Source organism: Martes martes (genome assembly GCF_963455335.1).
Source record: "Martes martes genome assembly, chromosome: 15".
Taxonomy (NCBI): Eukaryota; Metazoa; Chordata; class Mammalia; order Carnivora; family Mustelidae; genus Martes; species Martes martes.
Window position 1 is genome coordinate 3353865 of NC_137903.1, and position 19936 is coordinate 3373800.

Consider the following 19936-nt stretch of genomic DNA (forward strand, 5'->3'; position numbering starts at 1 on the left):
AGAAATTAAAAATAGAGCTTCCCTATGACCCTGCAATTGCACTACTGGGTATTTACCCCAAAGACACAGATGTACTGAAAAGAAGGGCCCTCTGTACCCCAATGTTCATAGCAGCAATGGCCACAGTCACCAAACTGTGGAAAGAACCAAGATGCCCTTCAGCAGACAAATGGATAAAGAAGATATGGTCCATATATACTATGAAGTATAATGCCTCCATCAGAAAGAATGAATACCCAACTTTTGTATCAACATGGACAGGACTGGAAGAGATTATGCTGAGTGAAATAAATCAGGCAGAGAGAGTCAAGTATCATATGGTTTCACTTATTTGTGCAACATAAGGAATAACATGGAGGTCATTAGGAGAAGGAAAGGAAAAGTGAATTGCGGGAAATTGGAGGGAGAGATGAACCATGGGAGACTGTGGACTGAGAAACAAACTGTGGGCTTGGAGGGAAGGGGAGTAGGGGGTTGGGTGAGCCTGGTGGTGGGTATTAAGGAGGGCATGTATTGCATGGAGCACTGGGTGTGGTGCATAAACAATGAATTTTGGAACACTGAAATTAAATAAAATAAAATAAGATAAAATTTTTAAAAAAAGGCTGAAAGGGGGGGAAAAAAAAGAAAAGCAGGTTCAGAACTGACTCACTTACAGTGAATGATCAAAGGCACAAGTAGACTTTTTGTTTCATTTCACTTTGTCATCTTAAATGCCATTCTTTGTAGCTGTATTTGGTTTCCTTCTTTTGTCCTTGATGATATACACTCAAAGTGTACTTACTGTTTATAAATAAGAATCAATGCAAAGTAGAAAAAAATTGCTTGTTCTTAGCAATTATGATTAGATTACCCACAAGACTACATGAGGCATTAGAGAAAGTCAACCATCGTATATGTTTTGCTGTTGTTATCGCTGGATCTTATACGAGATAAGGCACACTTATTCAGTTAGTAAAAAAGGTAGAAGTGTTACATTTAAGGTTGAGAACTCTAAAAACATGTTTGTTTTTAATTAAACCATCAATCTCAAACTAGCTTTTATAGTAAATATTATTCCATTCACAAGGACTTCAACAAAATTTGGGTCTGTTTCTATATTTTGAGTTTTAGAATGCCCAATTTTCACAACTGCTTGTCTTCAAATCCACTGTATAGCTCTTTCACAAATTAAAGCTAAATAGCTTTTTCACAAATTAATTTTAGCAATACTTTCATGAGACAGAAACACATTTACAACACAGATATAGACAGACATGAACATACAAGACAGATGTAGAACTTTACAGCTTCTGTTTTTTTTTTGTTTTTTTTTTTTAAGGAGGGACGGGACATCTCTTCCCTTATTTTTTTTAAAGATTTTTTTAATTTTTATTTTATTTGACAGAGAGAGAGAGATCACAAGTAGGCAGAGAAACAGGCAGAGATAGAGGGGGAAGCAGGTTCCCTGCTGAGCAGAGAGCCCTATGTGAGGCTTGATCCCAGGACCCTGAGATCATGACCTTGATGAGGGAGCAGGAGGCTGGCTGAGGACAAAGCAAAAACTGGCACCTTGCACCCCCTCTCCATCTGCTCCCCTCGGTAATATGTGTGACATTCCTCAGGCACCCCTGACTGCCATAAATGAGAAAGAAATAGTTAACTTGCTGAGATCACAATCCTGCAGGACAGGAATCTCCCAACTATCTTGATGTTAATGGCTTGCCAAAAGACAACTTTGATCAAGCCTCCTGTATCCCAGCATCTTGTAGGCCCTCTTTAGCATATGAAAGCTCCATTGAAACCTCCCTTTCCCTCACCTTCCCCCAACCACAGGGTACATAACCTGCCATCCCTCACAACCTAGGGCAGCAGCTCTTCCTGCCCACGGGTCCTGTCCCCGTGCTTTAATAAACCACCATTTTGCACCAAAGATGTCTCAAGAATTCTTTCTTGGTCATCGGCTCTGCACCTCAGCCCACCGAACCTCACCTAGGTTCTAGAACTTCATCAACCTGAGCCAAAGGCAGAGGCTGAACCCACTGTGCCACCCAGGTGCCCCTACAGCTTCTGTTTTTAAGTGACTGCCATCAAATAGGTGCAAATTCACTAGTTATAAAAGTTGCATTTGAACTACTTTCTTTGTTTCTTTGTTTTGGGCAGATGGAATTGATGAAGTTCTAGAACCTAGGTGAGGTTCGGTGGGCTGAGATCCGGAGCCGATGACCAAGAAAGAATTCTTGAGACATCTTTGGTGCAAAATGGTGGTTTATTAAAGCACGGGGACAGGACCCGTGGGCAGGAAGAGCTGCTGCCCTGGGTTGTGAGGGATGGCAGGTTATGTACCCTGTGGTTGGGGGAAGGTGAGGGAAAGGGAGGTTTGAATGGAGTTTTCATATGCTAAAGGAGGTCTAAGGTGCTGGAAGGTGCTGGATTGGGATACCAGAGGTCTTCCAGCTTGATTAATGTTGTCTTTTAGCAAGCCATTAACATCAAGATAGTTGGGAGATTCCTGTCTTGCAGGATTGTGATCTCTGCAAGTTAACTATTTGTTTCTCATTTATGGTAGTCAGGGGTGCCTGAGGAATGTCACACATATTACCCAGGTGAGTGGATGGAGATGGGGTGCAAGGTGCCAGCTTTTGCTTTGTCCTCAGCCAGCCTCCTGCTCCCTCATCATTCCCCCCTGAACAATTTTGACCCTTAAATCTTTAAGGTAGTTGAAGGTGGAAGGTCTCATCTTCTGTAACTTCTTCCTGCTGAATAGGGGTGTAGAGCTGTCCCTACCTACTCGGGTCAACATTGATCAGTTGAGGAATGTATAGGGGAGTTACGAAAGGCAGAGGCACCTGAATCCAGCGCTGACAGTGAAAAGTGTCTCTGTGCGTGGTCAGGATCATCTGTTGCTGTGAAGTCATTGCAGCAATGGAGTCTCGGCACCAAGTAGAGTAACACTGAACAAAGCAACATATTAAGATTAATAAGGCAATAAGGATGAGAAGCCCAAAATGGAGATTTCTAATTGTTGGCCATAGTCCTCCTTCAAACCAGGAACTCAACCAATCACTGAGAGAGAGAGAAGGATCTTGCAGAGCCTTAATCTGGGCATTCATATCTTTTATTAGTCCTGTGACATTTTTGTGATAGTCTGGGATGTACACACAACATTCTGCTTTGATAATTGTGCATGTGCCACCCTGTGCTGCTGTTCAGGACATCTAAGGCCATCCTATTTTGTAAATCGGGGAGATTAGCTGGAGTGGTGATGGTTTTAGTAATGTGCCCATGAATCCAGGTAAATCCTTAAATACAACGACCTATCCACCCTGGAGGAAGGCAGGGCCACAGGTTAGTTCCACATATCCAGTGGGTTCTGTTTGGATCTGACCGTCTCATGCCAGGTCGCCTTGCCCAATCAGTAGCAAACCAGTCAGTAACCTGGAGTTCTATTATTTGGGAACACATTTCTAATGGTAGCCACCCTAGATGTCATGTTATTTGCCCAAGTATCATATGTATGATTTCTTTATTCCCAGCATAAAACTGCCTTTTGACTAAGCTGTCTAATAGTGGGTGTGAGCCACAAATATGTATCCCAGATTTGATATATACCATCCTTAGTATAGCAAAAAGGAGGGTTTTGTAATTTGGGCCCATATTTGATTGGGGAGTTATGGCTTGACAGCAATCCCCTTTCTTTCCAAATAGCTCCATGGGCATGTTGTACCAGGAAGGCATATTTGGAGTCAGTGTTGTTTATTTTTAGGCTTTGGCAATTGCAAAGTGCTAGTGAGCACTATGGCATACCTAGCTTTTCTTATTCTTTCTATGAAAAGTAAAGTTTGACAAGTTTTAAGTATTATCCTGGGCATATCTGTAAGTGTAGCCCAGTATTTAAAAGTCAGCCTCCATCATCCATTGGTGGCCTTTGGTTTCTAAGACAAATCTGGACCTGATGTGAAGTTATTACAGTCAGAGACTGTCCCATAGTAGCCTTGAGGCTCTTTTTATGAGGAGGGCTGTTCTACGCTTGGCTAAAATATTTGTTTGCAATTGTACCTCAACAGAGGTGGCTTCTAGGATAAATATGACTAAGGGATGAAACCATTAAGAATCACTTTGAGTGGTCCAGCCTTAACAATATTCTAATTACAAAGGATCACTGGCAAGTGGGAGAAAACTTGTCAAGAGTAAGGGGAGTCCCCCATGCATCATCCAATCCACTCATAAAGAAAAGTGGGGTCATCCATTATTTCCACAAGTCCATAATTAATCCTATGGAGTGCAGTATGCTGGCTTTTAGGGAATTTCATTACCCCAGCCACACACAAGGTGATAGTTAAGTTATACAGTTGATGGGGAATCAATCCCATTTTCTAGTTGTTTAATCACATGCCATGGGGTCTTGTTATTATCTCCATAAAATAATAAGATTGACTAAAGAAGCTATTGTACAAATTCTCTGAAGTTTACCTCAAATTGTTTAGCTTAGGTAAACAAACATTTAAATACTACCAAACCTAGAATTTAACATCCATAAAGGTGTGTTATTAAAACATAATTTTTTTCTCTAAAATAACCCTCATCTCCAGAGATAGCCAAATCAGGACTAAATCATTTGAAAAACAAGTCCAGTTTTAACAAACTTGGCCTAATTATTTACATAAGCTCAGCAAGAACAGTGAGTGATCATATAGATCTTTTAGAATCTGCTTTAGAATCTTATAAGGGATCTCTAGGTTGAACTTTTAGTAGCCTCTCTGGGCCAGAAGCCAAGCCGTGTACTTGCCATCAGACATGCCTGCAATACCTGTCGATTTGGGCAAATGCTCTTCTGAGGTTCCCAAAGTATCCTGCCAGGGAGTGACATTCTTTACTCACCTGGTGGGACTGGTGGAACTCTGTAAGCAAGGTATCAGGCCAACAGTTCCAAGGGGCTTTACGGCTCCAAGTTTCATGAAGTCAACCTTAGTTCCTTTAAACTGTCTGGTCATATCTGAGGCTTTTCAAATATGACAATCCAGTCAAAACCTTGGTAAAATAACTAGTTTCTAATGCTGTCCTGTTACAAGGAGAACAGATTCTTATTGAACTTATGCAAATGACTGATTGCCAAGGAAGAAAGAATACTTATTGAGATGTTTTGGTTTCAGAGGGTTCAGATAGAGAGAAAAGTTGAATGCCTTGATTCGTTTACAAATGAATAATTTTACATTTCTGTAAGTCACAGACATTTTAAGAAAAAAGTTTCCTTAGTGTGGAAGAGCAAACATTAAAAAACCAGCAATGTCTAAAACAAGACAAAACATTAAGCGACACAACACTATAATCTTTTGGTTCATTTAGTCCCATGTTACTAAATCTGGTGAATGCAGCTTTAGTTAGTTTTGGAAATTCTTATCCATTTCAGTTTTAGGATTTTCAACTATATCAAATATCTGTATTTGTCCTGAAAGTCCTTTATATGAATCTCCTTGAAGATAAAACTCATTTTACAAGAGAATTAAAACAATTATAAATGACAAAAACTCAGAATGGATATGGTTAGAGCTGATGAGATGAGAGTTTACACTTTAGCTGGCAAGGAAATCAGGTATTTCTGTAACACATAACATTTCCATAATTACAATATCAAGTGATGATTTATCAAGACATTAAAACTTTAGGAAATGCATAGAATCTCTAGAATAGTTATAGCATTTTCCCAAATGTGACCCAAGGTTTATCATTGGTTTAGCAGTACTTCATGAGTAACTTAGCATACCAAGGAAAAGCCTGAGTTAAAGAGATTTACAACTTAAATCTTGTCAACATTTGCTAAAATCTTATAAAGTTTTAAAGCACATGCCTAAATATAATTAGGGACGTTAAAAACCTGATAAGACAAAACATAGAAACTGGGTTTTCTGGGCAGGCAAAGAGAAAACCATTTACATTTTCTTAACAGCAGATCCATTAATCTAAGAAAATTTGTCCTTTAGAAAAGAGAGAATTTCAGTCTTATACCAATGTACCTTTAAAACCCATTCATTTCAATCTTAGTCCGTCCTGACCATAGCTAAAATTTCTTTTCTGAAGAGTTCCCTTCACAAAGCTTCTACAGCTTTCCTTTGCATTCAGGTTTTGTCCCAAGTCATTTCCTTCCAAACAACCATCTTATTTAGGACAAATTTACCCTTTGCCTTTAATAAAATGCATTTCCATTCCTTAAATCTTTCTTACATATCATCTACTTTTCCAGAGTTGTTTCCCTTATTTTCCATCAGTTTTAGTTACACTTAGCATTTTGTACTCTTAGAAACACCTTAATCAGTTATTAACCAATTGTGAACTGTTATAACAGAATTCTTTAGATGGCAAATTTATCAATCAGTTAAGCACAAAACATGTTTACCAACAGATTTAAATACTCTTAGTTTCTTTGCAGTAAGAAGTCAAAAGCACAAACCTACATCCAGTAATTAATGACTTAGCATTTTATCCTGTTTTGTTAAGACCTAGATGTCCATAATTTAATTCCATTTGTCATCCAACCAAAACTTTAAAGTTTCAGGTTACCAAAGACTTTGAAAGTTACTTCAGCAATAAACCATTAAAACTTTGAGACAGACAATCAACCATCAGTTTAGTCATTTCTTTGCTAACAAATTTAAACAAATAACACGAGCTTATTTGATCTTCAGTAAACTTCGAAGTTTCACATTTACTGCTGATAACTTAAAAGACGTCTATCTTAATTAAACCAACAAACTTAACTTAGTTCCAATACTGATTTACGTTCCACCTGGGCCCACTCCACTTTGAATGTTTACCTGAGACACGAGTGGGGATTTCTGGAGTGGAGTGTGTTAGGTCCAGGGGGTGCTTTTCTTGCTCCTTGACAGTGAGGAGAAAAGGAGCCATGGTGCATGATCTAGAGGCTAGTCATGCAGGCTGCACGCACATTGGTGCAGAAACATGAGAAGGAGGAAACAGAGGAAACAAAGTGCTGCCAGGAGGTAGAGAAAGGATTCCCGGTTCTAGAGCTCATAAGCCCCAACAGTGGAGCAGACGCCATGCTTTCCCACCAGCAAGGGGGGAAGGGGTTAAGCAGTCCAAGTCGGACCAGAGAAGATGGAAATTTCCCCAAAACAAAAGGAATTTCGGAAGCTGCTTGGGAATATTCTTTACAGTCTCTGTCTCGAGTTAAGACTAACCCCAGTTGGCTCCAGTTATAGCCATTAACACGAGAAATGAGTAAAGGAGAAGCCCCCACATCTATTAGGAGAAACAGAGAGAGATAAAGTCAGAGTCCCCTTTGCTAGTGATGGCTCAGCAACCTGGGTTTATCTGAAGTCCTACTAACATAATTATCATCCAATATGTCAGGAGGAAGTTTACTAGCTGACTCATTTGGGCAAACACATTCCGCAAAAGCCCCTTAGTTCGGGGTCCTGGTGCAGAGCAATGAAGGCCTAGGTATGAGCAATGAAGGTATCCTAGGTCCATTTGCTGTTTCCTGCAGAGGAGATCTAACTGATAGATCCTACTGAGGCCATGCAGTGTTACAGGAGCTCAGTCCTTTTCTAAGTTTTGTGATCCAAATTATTTCCAGTGGGTTAAAAGGCACCCCAAGGTAGAGTCCTTGGGAATGGAAGAAGGCTTCTGAGGCCATGCTCCCAGAAACATAAAGAAGGCCCATTACCAAATCCCCCCTGACTCCTGGGTGGCGTCCCACGCAGGATATGTCAGAGGTTCTCGTGTGTCAAAAGCAACCAGAGGCGTCCCTCAAGATATTGATCACCATCCTGCCTTCCCCGGGAAGGCATTCCTGCTGTAAAAGGCCCTGGAGGTGTGCTGAATCCCTCCTCTTCCCCATCACATCCTAGGCTGCTGATGGGTGCCTGGTGAATGGACCAAAATACTGTGTCATGCCATGCCATCGTCTGTACTGAAAACTGCATACTGTTTTGCCATTTTAACCCATGGAAATACTAGAAAAGTTTGGCAAGGGGAAATTACCCAATTTTGTAGCTTTAAGTAGTCTGTAGAAGACACTGACAAGAAACAGTAAAGACTGAAATCCATCATGGTCTATGCGACATTCCAACACATGTGGTCCTTACAGCCAACTTCCCCAGGAAACGGTCCCCAATTGCATTTTAATTCAATCGGATCCTGGTTTCGGCTGGCTCCCAGTGGAGGTCTCTCTGCCAGAAGTGGCTAGACCAGGGATGTGTCGGGGATCACATTAGATCAATCAGGAGGAAACCTCACACGGGAGTCTTAAGATTGGCAGCCGTCCTGGTGACTTAGATGGCTGTCCCGTGCCCAAGAGAGACAACTTTATATAAGAACAGGAATAAAGAGAGGGTATCAAGTTTCTGGGTCTTATTGCCATTCCGGCCAGGGTACTAACTTACAGCCAAAAGGCAGACGCTCTCCTCTCCATAGAACAGCCACGGGCTAGAGGATTACAGCCTGAGCAATTGACATGCAAATGTTCCAATAAGACCATACTCCTTGAAAAGCCCCTGAAATGAGATCAAAGGAAAAGGAGAGAGAAAGTACTCACCAATTTTGCACTGAAGCTCAGAGTCCAAATGTAAAGACTCACAGCCCCACATTCGGGCACCATATGATGAAGTTCTAGAACCTAGGTGAGATTCAGTGGGCTGAGATCCGGAGCCGATGACCAAGAAAGAATTCTTGAGACATCTTTGGTGCAAAATGGTGGTTTATTAAAGCACGGGGACAGGACCCGTGGGCAGGAAGAGCTGCTGCCCTGGGTTGTGAGGGATGGCAGGTTATGTACCCTGTGGTTGGGGGAAGGTGAGGGAAAGGGAGGTTTGAATGGAGTTTTCATATGCTAAAGGAGGTCTAAGGTGCTGGAAGGTGCTGGATTGGGATACCAGAGGTCTTCCAGCTTGATTAATGTTGTCTTTTAGCAAGCCATTAACATCAAGATAGTTGGGAGATTCCTGTCTTGCAGGATTGTGATCTCTGCAAGTTAACTATTTGTTTCTCATTTATGGTAGTCAGGGGTGCCTGAGGAATGTCACACATATTACCCAGGTGAGTGGATGGAGATGGGGTGCAAGGTGCCAGCTTTTGCTTTGTCCTCAGCCAGCCTCCTGCTCCCTCATCAGAATAAATCAACATGATTTGTCTAGATGGCTAAAGACTCTTTTTAAGGTACTTGTGGTAAAGACACTTAAGATTTGTATTTGTCCTTGACAAGTCAAGTTTTACTCAGTTTTAAAAATTTTTAAATAATTTTTAAAAAGATTTTTATTTATTTATTTAGAGAAAAAAAATTAGCACAAGCAGGGAGAGGGGCAGAGAGAGAATCACACACTGACTACACACTGAGCACAAAGCCAGACAGGGCTTAAACTCATGACCCTGAGATCATGACCCTGAGATCATGACATAAGCCAGAAAGAGTCAGAAGCTTCCCCACTGAGCCACCCCAAAACCTGGGCAAGTCAACTTTTTAAATGGGTTTTCCCCTCTCATTTTGTACTTGATAAGGATTTAACATTTGCATTTGAAAGGAATTCCTGGAGAAGAACCAAGCAGAAATCTATATATTTGCAATTGAAAGACTCAGAGAATAAATGCAAGCCCTTTCTAGAATGACTTGATCTTTCAAGGATAGAATGGTTAGAATACATATAGGAGTTTCAGATAAAAAAAGATCCTTGGTCTTTGAATTGCTTTTGGAACCACACTTCTCACCCCATAAAGACTAGATGTGTAAAACAAGAACAGGTATTTTTAGTTTCTCAAGGAATGTCCTAATTGCCTGAAATGTATCAAAGGACTGACATATCCATCCACCTATGAGAAAGTCTTCTTTCCCTCTGGATACCTTTCAATGAGGAGAGGAGGCCTAAAACATTTTCTATCAAGCTCTGAATATCAGGTTTTAATTTGGCTTAGTTTTCTATCATGGAGTTACTAAATTTTTAAATGTATCTTATCAGGATGTAGCTGGGACAAACAGTAGAGATTTCCGGCACTACAAACTTATGGACCCAAGAGGCATCCACCAAGGTATTACTTTTAGCAGATCTAGAGCCACGCCCCAAGATCACCAAGAAAGAACCAACAACCTGCATATCTCAGGCAGCAGAAAGCCACAAACCATGCTCTTAGGATGTCAAAGGCTATGAACAGGAAGGAGATAGTTATTTCAGGAAAGGATTAGTAGTTGATGGGTTTGGATTTGGAAAGGAAGGGCTTAATGTGAACATTTATTTCCTCGACTTACTGGACTCAACAGGTAATCTATTAAAATGATTCTGGAGAACCCTACCTAGGTTAAAGAACTATTTTGCCACGGCCCTTTTTTCAGTCTTTGATCAAGGAGTAGAAGATCTCTGAGGAGAATCATCTGTGACCTCAGGAGGTTTTGTTGGAAAGGGAGCTGTGATTTAGAGGGGAGGGGTGGTTGAGATGGAAAATTAGACTGAGTCCTCAGGCGAAGAAGGGTAGAGGGGTAGTAGGAGCTACGTCAGCCTTCCTCTTTTCTCTTAGGCACCTGTTGCATTTTAGATTTTTTTATCAGACTATTGTGGTGAATCTTCTGATGAGACTATCTTTGAATCTTGATGCTTGGAATTTTCTGCAAGCCAATTAAAACAGGCATTCATTTCTGTTTATTGAAATTAAGAACCTTTACTTTCAAGTGCACTTCCTAAATGAACAATGGTCTAAGTGGAATGTTCCCTGTAGGGGCCACTGTAATTCTAGGTTTTTGTTTGTTTTTTTTTTTTTTTAATAATTAAAAAAAAAAAATCTTGCTCCATGACTACAACTTCCAGGACTCTAGTCCTTAGATGTGAACTGAGCAGATGCACCCTGTTATGCCCGAATATTCACGTCTGAGAGAACACCAAGGAAGCCAAGCACCGATGCAATCACACGAGGGTGTATTTGACAAGCTTAAGCTTGGGCCCAAGTATACCTGGCACAGCGGAGTAGGGACTTGGGCCCAGAGCTTAGTTAAGGCAGGGGTATTTATGGGTTCCTGTTACTAAAGCAGGGTGGGGATTCCTGGAACCAAAGCAGGGTGGGGGGGTCTCTGGAACCAAAGCAGGGTGGGGGTCTCTGGAACTAAAGCAGGGTGGGGCTTCCTGGAACCAAAGCAGGGTGGGGGTTACTAAAGCAGGGTGGGGGAAAGTTCAGCCCTTGGGCACAGGGGTCTGAGATGGCTGCCTGAGCTAAGATGGCTGTACTTATGCTAAGGCTAAACCTGAGATGGGATGGCCTTGATTTTCTCGGCCTCCACACCCAAAGGTGGTATGCTTGACTCTATGGAATTTAAGGATCCCCTCCAAACTAAGCCTTTAGGTTTTCTGAAGCTGTGGTAATACCTACAAGGGACAGGCTGTGGGGTTGGGGTGTGCATAGGTTATAGTATACCTTGTTGCCCAGAAGTTTTCTTGAGGTTGGCAGGTGACCTAGTGTGAATCCATTTGGTGACCAACTTATCCTGTTTCTGGAGCCTTCTAGAGGTGGTGAGGGCTTTAACAGCCTTTTAGTGCTTGACGTGCACCCACCAACTTTGGGGATGTTTGACCTCTGAGATCCCACTAGTAATAGCCTTCATTTACACAAAATAAGACAACAGACATGTACGTTAATATACTAGCAGTACTGCATCTCGCCATAAGAAGGTCCTATGTGCATCACCAATTCTCTGGCAACCTCGCTGAGGTTTCCCCCCCAGGAGTTGTAGTCTCAAAGGCTGGAGACTTGGCTTTGGGCATACTCTTCTGTCAACTCAGCATGTTCCAGGCAAAACTGCAGGTGGCTCTGGGCGTAAGCTCCAGCTGACCCTCCTTGTCAAAGAAACCAACCAGATTGGAAGCACCAACACAGCTGAGCTCAGATCCAGGAGCTTACCCACAGTCTTTGGAAACATGGGAACCTGGGTACCTGTCTGTGTTTCTCCGGGTCCCTGAATGCTGCTGGAAGCTCACTTTGGATCCCAGTGCTACCACCAAGCCTGCTAAATAACAAATTTTAATGGTGTACTTTTGAAAATCTCATTGGCTTTATTATTTGAAGCATGAATTGGCAGCCCCCATTTAGCAAGTAGGGAGGCACTTGGAAGAGTTGTACAAAATGGAATGTTTTATAAACAGAAAGTGAGACCAGGGAGTTATTAGCAAAAGAGAAGTGTTCCAACTGCCAGCCTGCTTTCTAGGTGGAGGAGCAAGGGATCTTATCATTCACATGACCTCATCTGCCTTTTGGGTGGAGAGGACCCTGGTGACAGACTCATTGGCTCTGATGGAAAGAAAAATGTACTGACACTGACTCATGAAGGCCATATTTCTGGAGGAATGGGGTTAAATTATTTAGATTGGGTGTGAAGCCTAGTGTGGGAACTCACTTCATGAGATCATTTTGGACTTGCAATTTTCTAATAGGAAGAACCTCATGGAGAGGTATCTTCATTTACTTACCCCTCCACCAGCAGAGCAGCTCTTGGTACCTGCTGGCTAGCCTGCTTGGGACAGAGAGTGGGGCACTAGCTCTGCTCTGGTTCAGTCTCATTCTCAGCCGGGCATTTTATTTTCAGTTTTGGGGTATGGGACTTCTAAGGGTCCCCCACCTTTCCCTCAGTGGAATCTCTTAATCCAGGACAGGGTGTTTTACAGTCCCTTACCCACTGGCCCTTCCCCCCAGCTGCAGTATGGCTTCACCTGTGCCCTGAGGCAGTGGGGCTCCCTGCCTTTCCCACTTGTTAAGTTAAGTTAAGTCTTCTTTCTGTGTGGAGATGGTGGCCTTCCTGCTCTTCTCAGGCAGTAGCTGCTCTCTGGCCTCAGGCTTGCACTAGGTATAATCAGTTCTCTGGTCTGTATCCTGGATTCCAGTCTGTCAGGAGCCCCTGGTGAGTTCGAGGGGTGTGTGAGAAGCCTGGAGATACAGTAGCTTCCCAAGTCTGTGAATCTCAGGTTCCCAGTACTCATGCTAGCCTTTAATAACTTGTTAGAAATTTTAGCTGAATTATTCTCTCTGACTTCATGAGCATCTGGGATCTGTTCCAAGAAAGCAAGGTTTGCAGTCTCAGTTTCCTTGGAGGAAAGGTCTTTCCCTTTAATTTGGGTTAACAAATTGTCCTGATCCTTCAGCTCAGATGGATTCAAGAGAAGTCATTTTCATCTTCAGCTTTTCAACATCTTGAGTGTGAGAGTGATCTCTTTCTGGATTTCAGTTGGAACTTTCCAAGAGATATCATTCTAACAACCTGAGATTACTTCTGTTTACTTGTAAGCCAAGAAATAACAAGACAAATAGCCCAGGCACATTTGCTCCAATGATATGAAGCACACACAAATACTGAAGTTGCATAAAACACGTAAGAACATTATGAAAGAGGAAGGGCACCATGTCCAGCAGAGGCCAGCTCATGATAAGACAAGCGTGGAACATTAAAGCAGGAACAGTAAGAAGAGAATCTGGATACAGGACTCTAGAATACTGGCCTCACTTCAAGTTTTCATGGTTTCATATGGCAAATATAGGAGATACATGGCAGGACTCTTTGTGTAAACTTCATGATTATTAGCATATGGTTTTATTCTAGAGAAAATTGAGTAGAATATTCATTTCATCAAGTAAGATAGCTAAAAGTTTTGGATGCTTAAAAAACTTTATGCTGAAAATCTCTGTAATCATTAAGAATAATCAGATACCTGAACTGAATTATTCAATCATTCAGAAAGAATTATTGAGCATGAACCTCATGCTAGGCCCTCTGTTAGATGTGGCAATCCAGTTCACAAGGGAGTAGAAATACGTGAGGCCAAATAGTGAGTCAAGAAACAAACTGGGCATTTTAGAGCAGAGGGGGATGGGGAGATGGGTGAGCCCAGTGGTGGGTATTAAGGAGGTCACGTATTGTATGGAGCACTGGGTGTTGTACGTAAACAATGAATCTTGGAACATTGCATCAAAGACTAATGATGTATTTTATGGTGACTAACATAACACAATAAAAAAAAAATGGAAGAAGAGAAAAAAAAAAGATAATGAGTGGGCAAACATCACCATGGATCACCAATCTAGAAAATATTGTTCCAGCAGAGCTGTGTTTGTCTAGAGTCGGCACATTATAATAAAACTCAGCACACCAAGATGTTTAGTTCTCAGTTTATGGTTTTTCTTCCCAAGTAGACTAAAAGCTCCTTGCATAAAGTGATTGCACTGTGAACACTGTATCTTCATGACTGTAGCACAGTGCTTGAATTCAGGCTGCTACTAAGTGACAGGGGAGTAAACATATATTAATACGGGTCTGACTGAGGGGGGTATTCTTCAGCTATTTCAATGTCCTGTGGTCTCTGTGATGGCTACTGGCTCCTCCCTATGAACCATGGCAGACTGCTGGTTGCTGATACCATTCCACAAGCAATCATGGGGGAATCTGGACAATCAAATAGAGCAACTTTTAAAAAGGAACTCTTGGGACCAAAATGGTGCCTCAGGCCCGGTCAAGTCCCCAAAACTTGTTTCATCCCTAACCTCACTACATTTCTCACCTCCCTCAGAAATGTTCACTGGTCAGTGAGGAATTCTCTAGTCAACTCTGTTACATGGGGTGCTGTAACAGAGCTGACTAGAGAAGGTGCTCTGTTACATGGGCTCTCCACCCTCAAGGAGGGGAGGTCATCTGCATGATAATACCCCCTCCTCTGCTCCTAACCAAGAGAAGGTGACCTTCCCTGAAACACTCCTTTCTATTTTACCAACTTCCTTCCTATTAAAAACTTCCCATTTGCAGGACTCTTCAGAGCTCCCCTCTACCTACCAGGTGGCATGTGGCCCACTTCTTGAGTCACTTAATAAAACCAACTAGAACTCCAAAGTTACCTGATTGATTTGTTTTTTTAACAAAAGCAGTGAAAAGTCAGAATGTGAATGAGCTGGGGTGGGGGTGAGATAGGGAAAGAAATACACAGAGAGTGTCAGAAAGTCAGGAGGGCAGAGTGACAGCAGGGCCCAGGGCTGGGTGCTGGGAGCCATGGATTTTCAAGGGTTACTGTCTGGATGAGAAGAATGGGCATGAGAAGTGGGGTGACTTTTCCATGCTACACAAGACTTGTTCCACACCACCTGAATTGGGGGATGGGGGTAGGGTGGAAGCTGGTGACAGGGAGAAGTCGGAAGCCAGAGTAGGGGACAGACCAGGATGGGAAGTAAGAGTCTGAGTAGGTATCCAGGGTTGAGGGAGGAGCACATTTGCATTGTTGCGAGACTAAAGGAAGGCTTGCGAGTGGAGAAGGAAGTCAGAAGAGAGGGCTGTCTGTGGGGTAGGTTTGTTAGAACAACCATCAAAGACCAACTTTGTAAGAGACAGAAAGAACATCTGCAAATACAATGCTGTTCCTGCAACTTGTGCTGCTGGTGGTTCTCCTCCCAAGTGGTGACAGTAAAGATGGTGAGATCTGGCCCTGCCCAGTGGGTATAAGAGTGTGCGTGTGTGTGTGTGTGCCTTTTTGTGTGTGTGATGTGTGTCCCTGTGCCTGTGTATCTGTTCGTATGTGTGCATATGTGTATGTAGGTACATAGGAGTTTGTGTATTCATGTATAGGTGTGCATCTTTACATGTGTCAATGTATGTATACATGTGGGTGTCTGTCTGTGTTTATGTTTATATGTATGTCTCTGTGTCTGTATGTCCATGTACATATGTATCTGTGTATGTTTGTTTGTATAAGAGTGTGTAAAGTTGTGTAAGTTTGTATGAGTTCGTAAGTGTGTTTATGTATAAGCATATGTGACCACTTGTGGAGTGAGTCTCCACCAAATAGCCGGGGAGGGAAAGTACCAGCCTGGTTCCTTCCTGAGAGCATCCCTAATCCCAGGGCCGTGTGCTCTTCTGAAGGGTGGGTAGGAAACTTGGGGCTCTGGAGCACCACATGTCTCCTGGGACAACTATGGCTTCTCTGTCATCTAGATTTTTGTTCCCCTCCCAGGCCCCTTCTCTGTTCTCTGTCCTTCCCAATGCCCTCTGTTCCAAAGTCTATCTTTACTTTTGCCACAGCTGTGCAGGAGCCAGTTTCCTTCCAAATTACCCTGACTGTATCCTTTTACAACCGTTCCTGGACACAAAGTCTGGGTTCAGCTTGGCTGGATGAAATACAGACTCATGGCTGGGACAACAAGACTGGTGCTTTCATTTTCTTGTGGCCTTGGTCCAAAGGCAACTGGAGCAACGTGGAGCTGATGAAATTGGAAAAGTTATTCTATGCATACTCCATTGGACTTCGTCAGGTGTTTCAAGACCATGTCAGACACTGGCAGCTTGAATGTGAGTTCAGTTCCCTCAGGGAAGGAGGGACAGAGGTGGCAGGTGTGTGTAGGTATCCTTGACTTCCTTCTTCCTCTGGGAAACAGCATCCACTGGCTTCTGAAACTCACATCTCCCCTATCATAAATCTGAATCACAACCTCTGGGCAGGGGGTAGAAGCAAGATCCTGATTCTTGAAAATCTTCACATCTTCTGCTACTTCCCACTTATCTCAGTGACCATAGGCTGTGCTCTCCTGCCTCTCACTAGTGTCTCCTGCGACCACCACTTTCCCTGGCCTTCAACCAGGCACACTTTGTTCCGTCACTCTGTGACTGACTCCTTGGGCTGTGCTTTTCTCCCTATTCAATCCCACCAGCAAATTATGTCTGTGTTTTCCCTGTACTGCACTGTACTCTCTTCGTCCTAGACTGTTTTTATCTCCAGGTCTTCTACTGAGCCCTTTCCTATTCTCTACCCACACCCTTCATGTATCTTCTCCAACATTTGTTCCTTCCTCAATCATTCACTGCTTCCTCTGCATTTAGTGACCACCACTTCCCCTTTGTTTGAGCCTCCCCTCAAACCAAACTGTGCTCCATTCCCTCCAATCTCCTGAACTTTCCCCTCTGCTTCAGGCCTCCATGGTTCTACTCATCTCATTTCATGTCCTTCATACCCCCTGTCCTGTAACTCACAAATTCCCTTCCCCAGATCCATTTCAGGTACAGCTGGCAGAAGGCTGTGAGCTACACTTTGGGGAAGCATCAGTAGGATTTGTGAAGTTTGCTTATCAAGGGGCAGATCTCACGAGCTTCCAGAACATGACATGGTGGCCATCTCCAAAGGGAGGAAGTAGGGCTCAAGAGGTCTGCAAACTATTCAATCAGGACCATGTGATCAATGAAGAAATACACACACTTTTCAGTGACACCTGCCCCCAGTTCCTCTTGGGTCTTCTTGACGCAGGAAAGGCAGATCTCCAGCGGCAAGGTCAGTCTTGCTCCTTCCCTCCATGAATTCTCTACTCTGCACTCATACATATGCACCATTCCCTCAAATTCAGGGTGAGAAGGAGCCAAGAGGGAGAGGGGAGGATGGTGACAGGTTTCTAGAGGTTTGAAATATGTCTATATAAAGTGATGTGAAGATCTATCCTCAGGCTGTGAATTCCTGTTCTGTGTCTGCAGTGAGACCAGAGGCCTGGCTGTCCACTGGCCCCAGTCCGGGTCCTGGCCATCTCCTGCTGGTGTGCCATGTTTCTGGGTTCTACCCAAAGCCTCTGTTGGTGATGTGGATGCGTGGTGAGCAGGAGCAACAGGGCACCCAGCGAGGTGATGTCCTGCCCCATGCTGATGGGACATGGTATCTTCAGGTGTCCTTGGATGTGAAAGCCAGGGAGGCAACTGGCCTGGCTTGCCGGGTGAGGCACAGCAGTCTAGGAGGCCAGGACATGGTCCTCTACTGGGGTAAGAAAGAGCTGGGACCCACCTGGGAAAGCGGGAAGGTGGTGCTAAAGCAGAGGAGAACCAGATGAAAAATTTGGGTTGCTGGGATTCCAGATAAAAAAATGACTAAAATCAGTAAACCAAGGAATGGAGAACTAAGAGTAGAAGCCCTCTGGATGTGGGAGGATGCATCTTATTGGGTGAAGGCCCATCTCTGAGGAGGGATGGGAGAAGTGAAAGGAGGAAGGGCAGTTGGTAAGGCAGAGGGTGACAGGAGCAAAAAGGACCAGGGAGGTGCAGGTCAACCTGTGGTGGATGGGAAATGATACTCCTTGTGTGCCAAACCCATAGAGCAGCCCCACTCCAAGGGATTGGTTTTCCTGGCAGTGATGGTGCCCTTGGTGCTTCTGGCAGGTCTGACGTTGTGGCTCTGGAAGCGCTGGTAAGTCTCTAGAGCCACCCTCCTGCTCTTTCCTACCTTTCAGGCTGTCTTCAACCCTCCTGCTCCCAGTGGCCTTCCCCCCTGTCGTCCTTACCTTCAACTGCTGCAGAATGACTCTTCCTCTGTTCCTCCCAGGAAAACACAGTGGAGATACCAGTGCACTGGCTTCCCTTCTGAGCAAGATCCCAGCAGCCCAGGCTCCAGTACTTACCTAAACCCAACTCAGTGATGATGTGCTTGCAACTCTCTGTGTGCAACTTTGTCTTTCATTTTTGCTTGATGACCAGTTGTCAATATAAGCTCAGTGTAATTTACCAGGATTTGTTGTTGTGACCTGATTCTGAGACCTTAAAATTCAAAATTTAACTCCGTATGGAAAAAAGTCCCAGAACCTCCATGGGACATCAGACATCAAATGTCATTTTGTTCAGAGTCTTCCCTGATTCACTAGTGGAAGCAGTCTCTGCCTGGTGAGAATTCTCACAACCTTTACTTGCACTTTGGCAAATCTATTTCTGAGCCCTACCCAATGTTGGTCCTAGTGAGGTGCCTTTTCTCCTTCTAATTCTTAGGCCCATTGAGATCAAAGTTCATATATATATATATTTTTTTAACTATTAGTATCCTTGGTAAGGTGTCTCACTTGCATGGAATACATGCTTAATAAAAACCTGTGTTGAATTTTTGTCAAATTTATAGGTTGTCTTCTTTTCCTTCCTGAAATGTTTATAGTAGTTAAGATGTCTGGTGCTCTTCTTGTGAAACATCTTCTCATTTGGCCAAGGGACTTGACACTCACAATGACTTGTGTCATTTCTGAGCCTCTGAGAAGAAACTCAGTTTTACCTGTAAGCATTCCTGTTATTTATTGCAGACCCCTATTGGAGTGGATCTGGTGCTCCAAGTATTCTGAATAAAAAGAGGAAGGCAGGATGCTTGCTCTTTGTGAGGCTCAGGGACAGTGGCAGAGTTGTCACCTTGGAGTTTGTTAGAAATTTAGGGTCTTGGACTCAGCAGAGATTCCCTGAATCACAATTTGCATTTTTAGTAAAGTCCGCAAGGGATTCACAGATGCGTAAAATGTGAGAGGCACTGATATAAATGATGCCTGAGAGGTAGTAGTGCAAGGGGGTCTCTGAACAGAAATGACACATTCCAGGAAAGAAAGCAGGAGTATTTTGCTCAGGAATGAATGGGGATCCAGCAGGGAGAGGGCATACTGTGCCTCCTGACATTCATGACTGCTGTGTTACAGTCATGAGGATACAGTCAGTGACAGTGAGCCATTGCGCCTGGGGGGAGATCTGGGGCTGGGTTCCTAGGAGCTTCTGCTTATAACATTTGGTGACTGATGAATACACAGCCTGGATTCATATATGTTTCTGATTAAAAACAGCATATATATATATATATATATATATATATATATTCCAAATAATTCACCACGTGCCATATTCCCAATGCTGAAATATTAGCTCAGAAGTGTAACACTTTCCACATCATGTACTGTGATCACCAGTGTCTTTGGTTTTAGCCCCACAGCTATGCTGTCCATGATGCTTTAAGAAACAAACAAGAAACAGTCATCATCTCATGAAGCCACAAATAGAGATTCTTTCCCCCCTTTTCTGTGGTATTATCTTAGTGTCTTAGATGTTATTTTAGCACTCTCTGGTATGGCTCCATATAGATGTCATGAATGTTCTATTCCTTTTCTTAGATTTACTGCATTGATAATTCATTACCTCTGACCTTATGGTCCACAGCTCTGCATTGGA

The 19936-nt window shown here is 43.1% G+C and overlaps 1 protein-coding gene across 6 annotated transcripts; it reads left to right on the forward strand.

Moving 5' to 3' along the window:
* The first annotated feature begins 15259 nt into the window (after positions 1 to 15259).
* LOC308356344 (T-cell surface glycoprotein CD1a-like) lies at positions 15260 to 18853 on the forward strand. Of its 6 annotated transcripts, none has more exons than XM_080825246.1 (6): positions 15260 to 15415; positions 16022 to 16288; positions 16983 to 17261; positions 17459 to 17737; positions 18068 to 18158; positions 18294 to 18853. In XM_080825246.1, the coding sequence occupies exons 1-6, from the start codon at positions 15355 to 15357 to the stop codon at positions 18385 to 18387; spliced, it is 1071 nt and encodes a 356-aa protein (XP_080681372.1). In that variant the 5' UTR covers positions 15260 to 15354; the 3' UTR covers positions 18388 to 18853. The 6 variants fall into 6 exon arrangements, with proteins under 6 accessions (XP_080681372.1, XP_080681374.1, XP_080681373.1 ...); XM_080825248.1 differs by having other exon boundaries at positions 18131 to 18158; XM_080825247.1 differs by having other exon boundaries at positions 18104 to 18158; positions 18294 to 18852.
* Positions 18854 to 19936: the final 1083 nt, after the last annotated feature.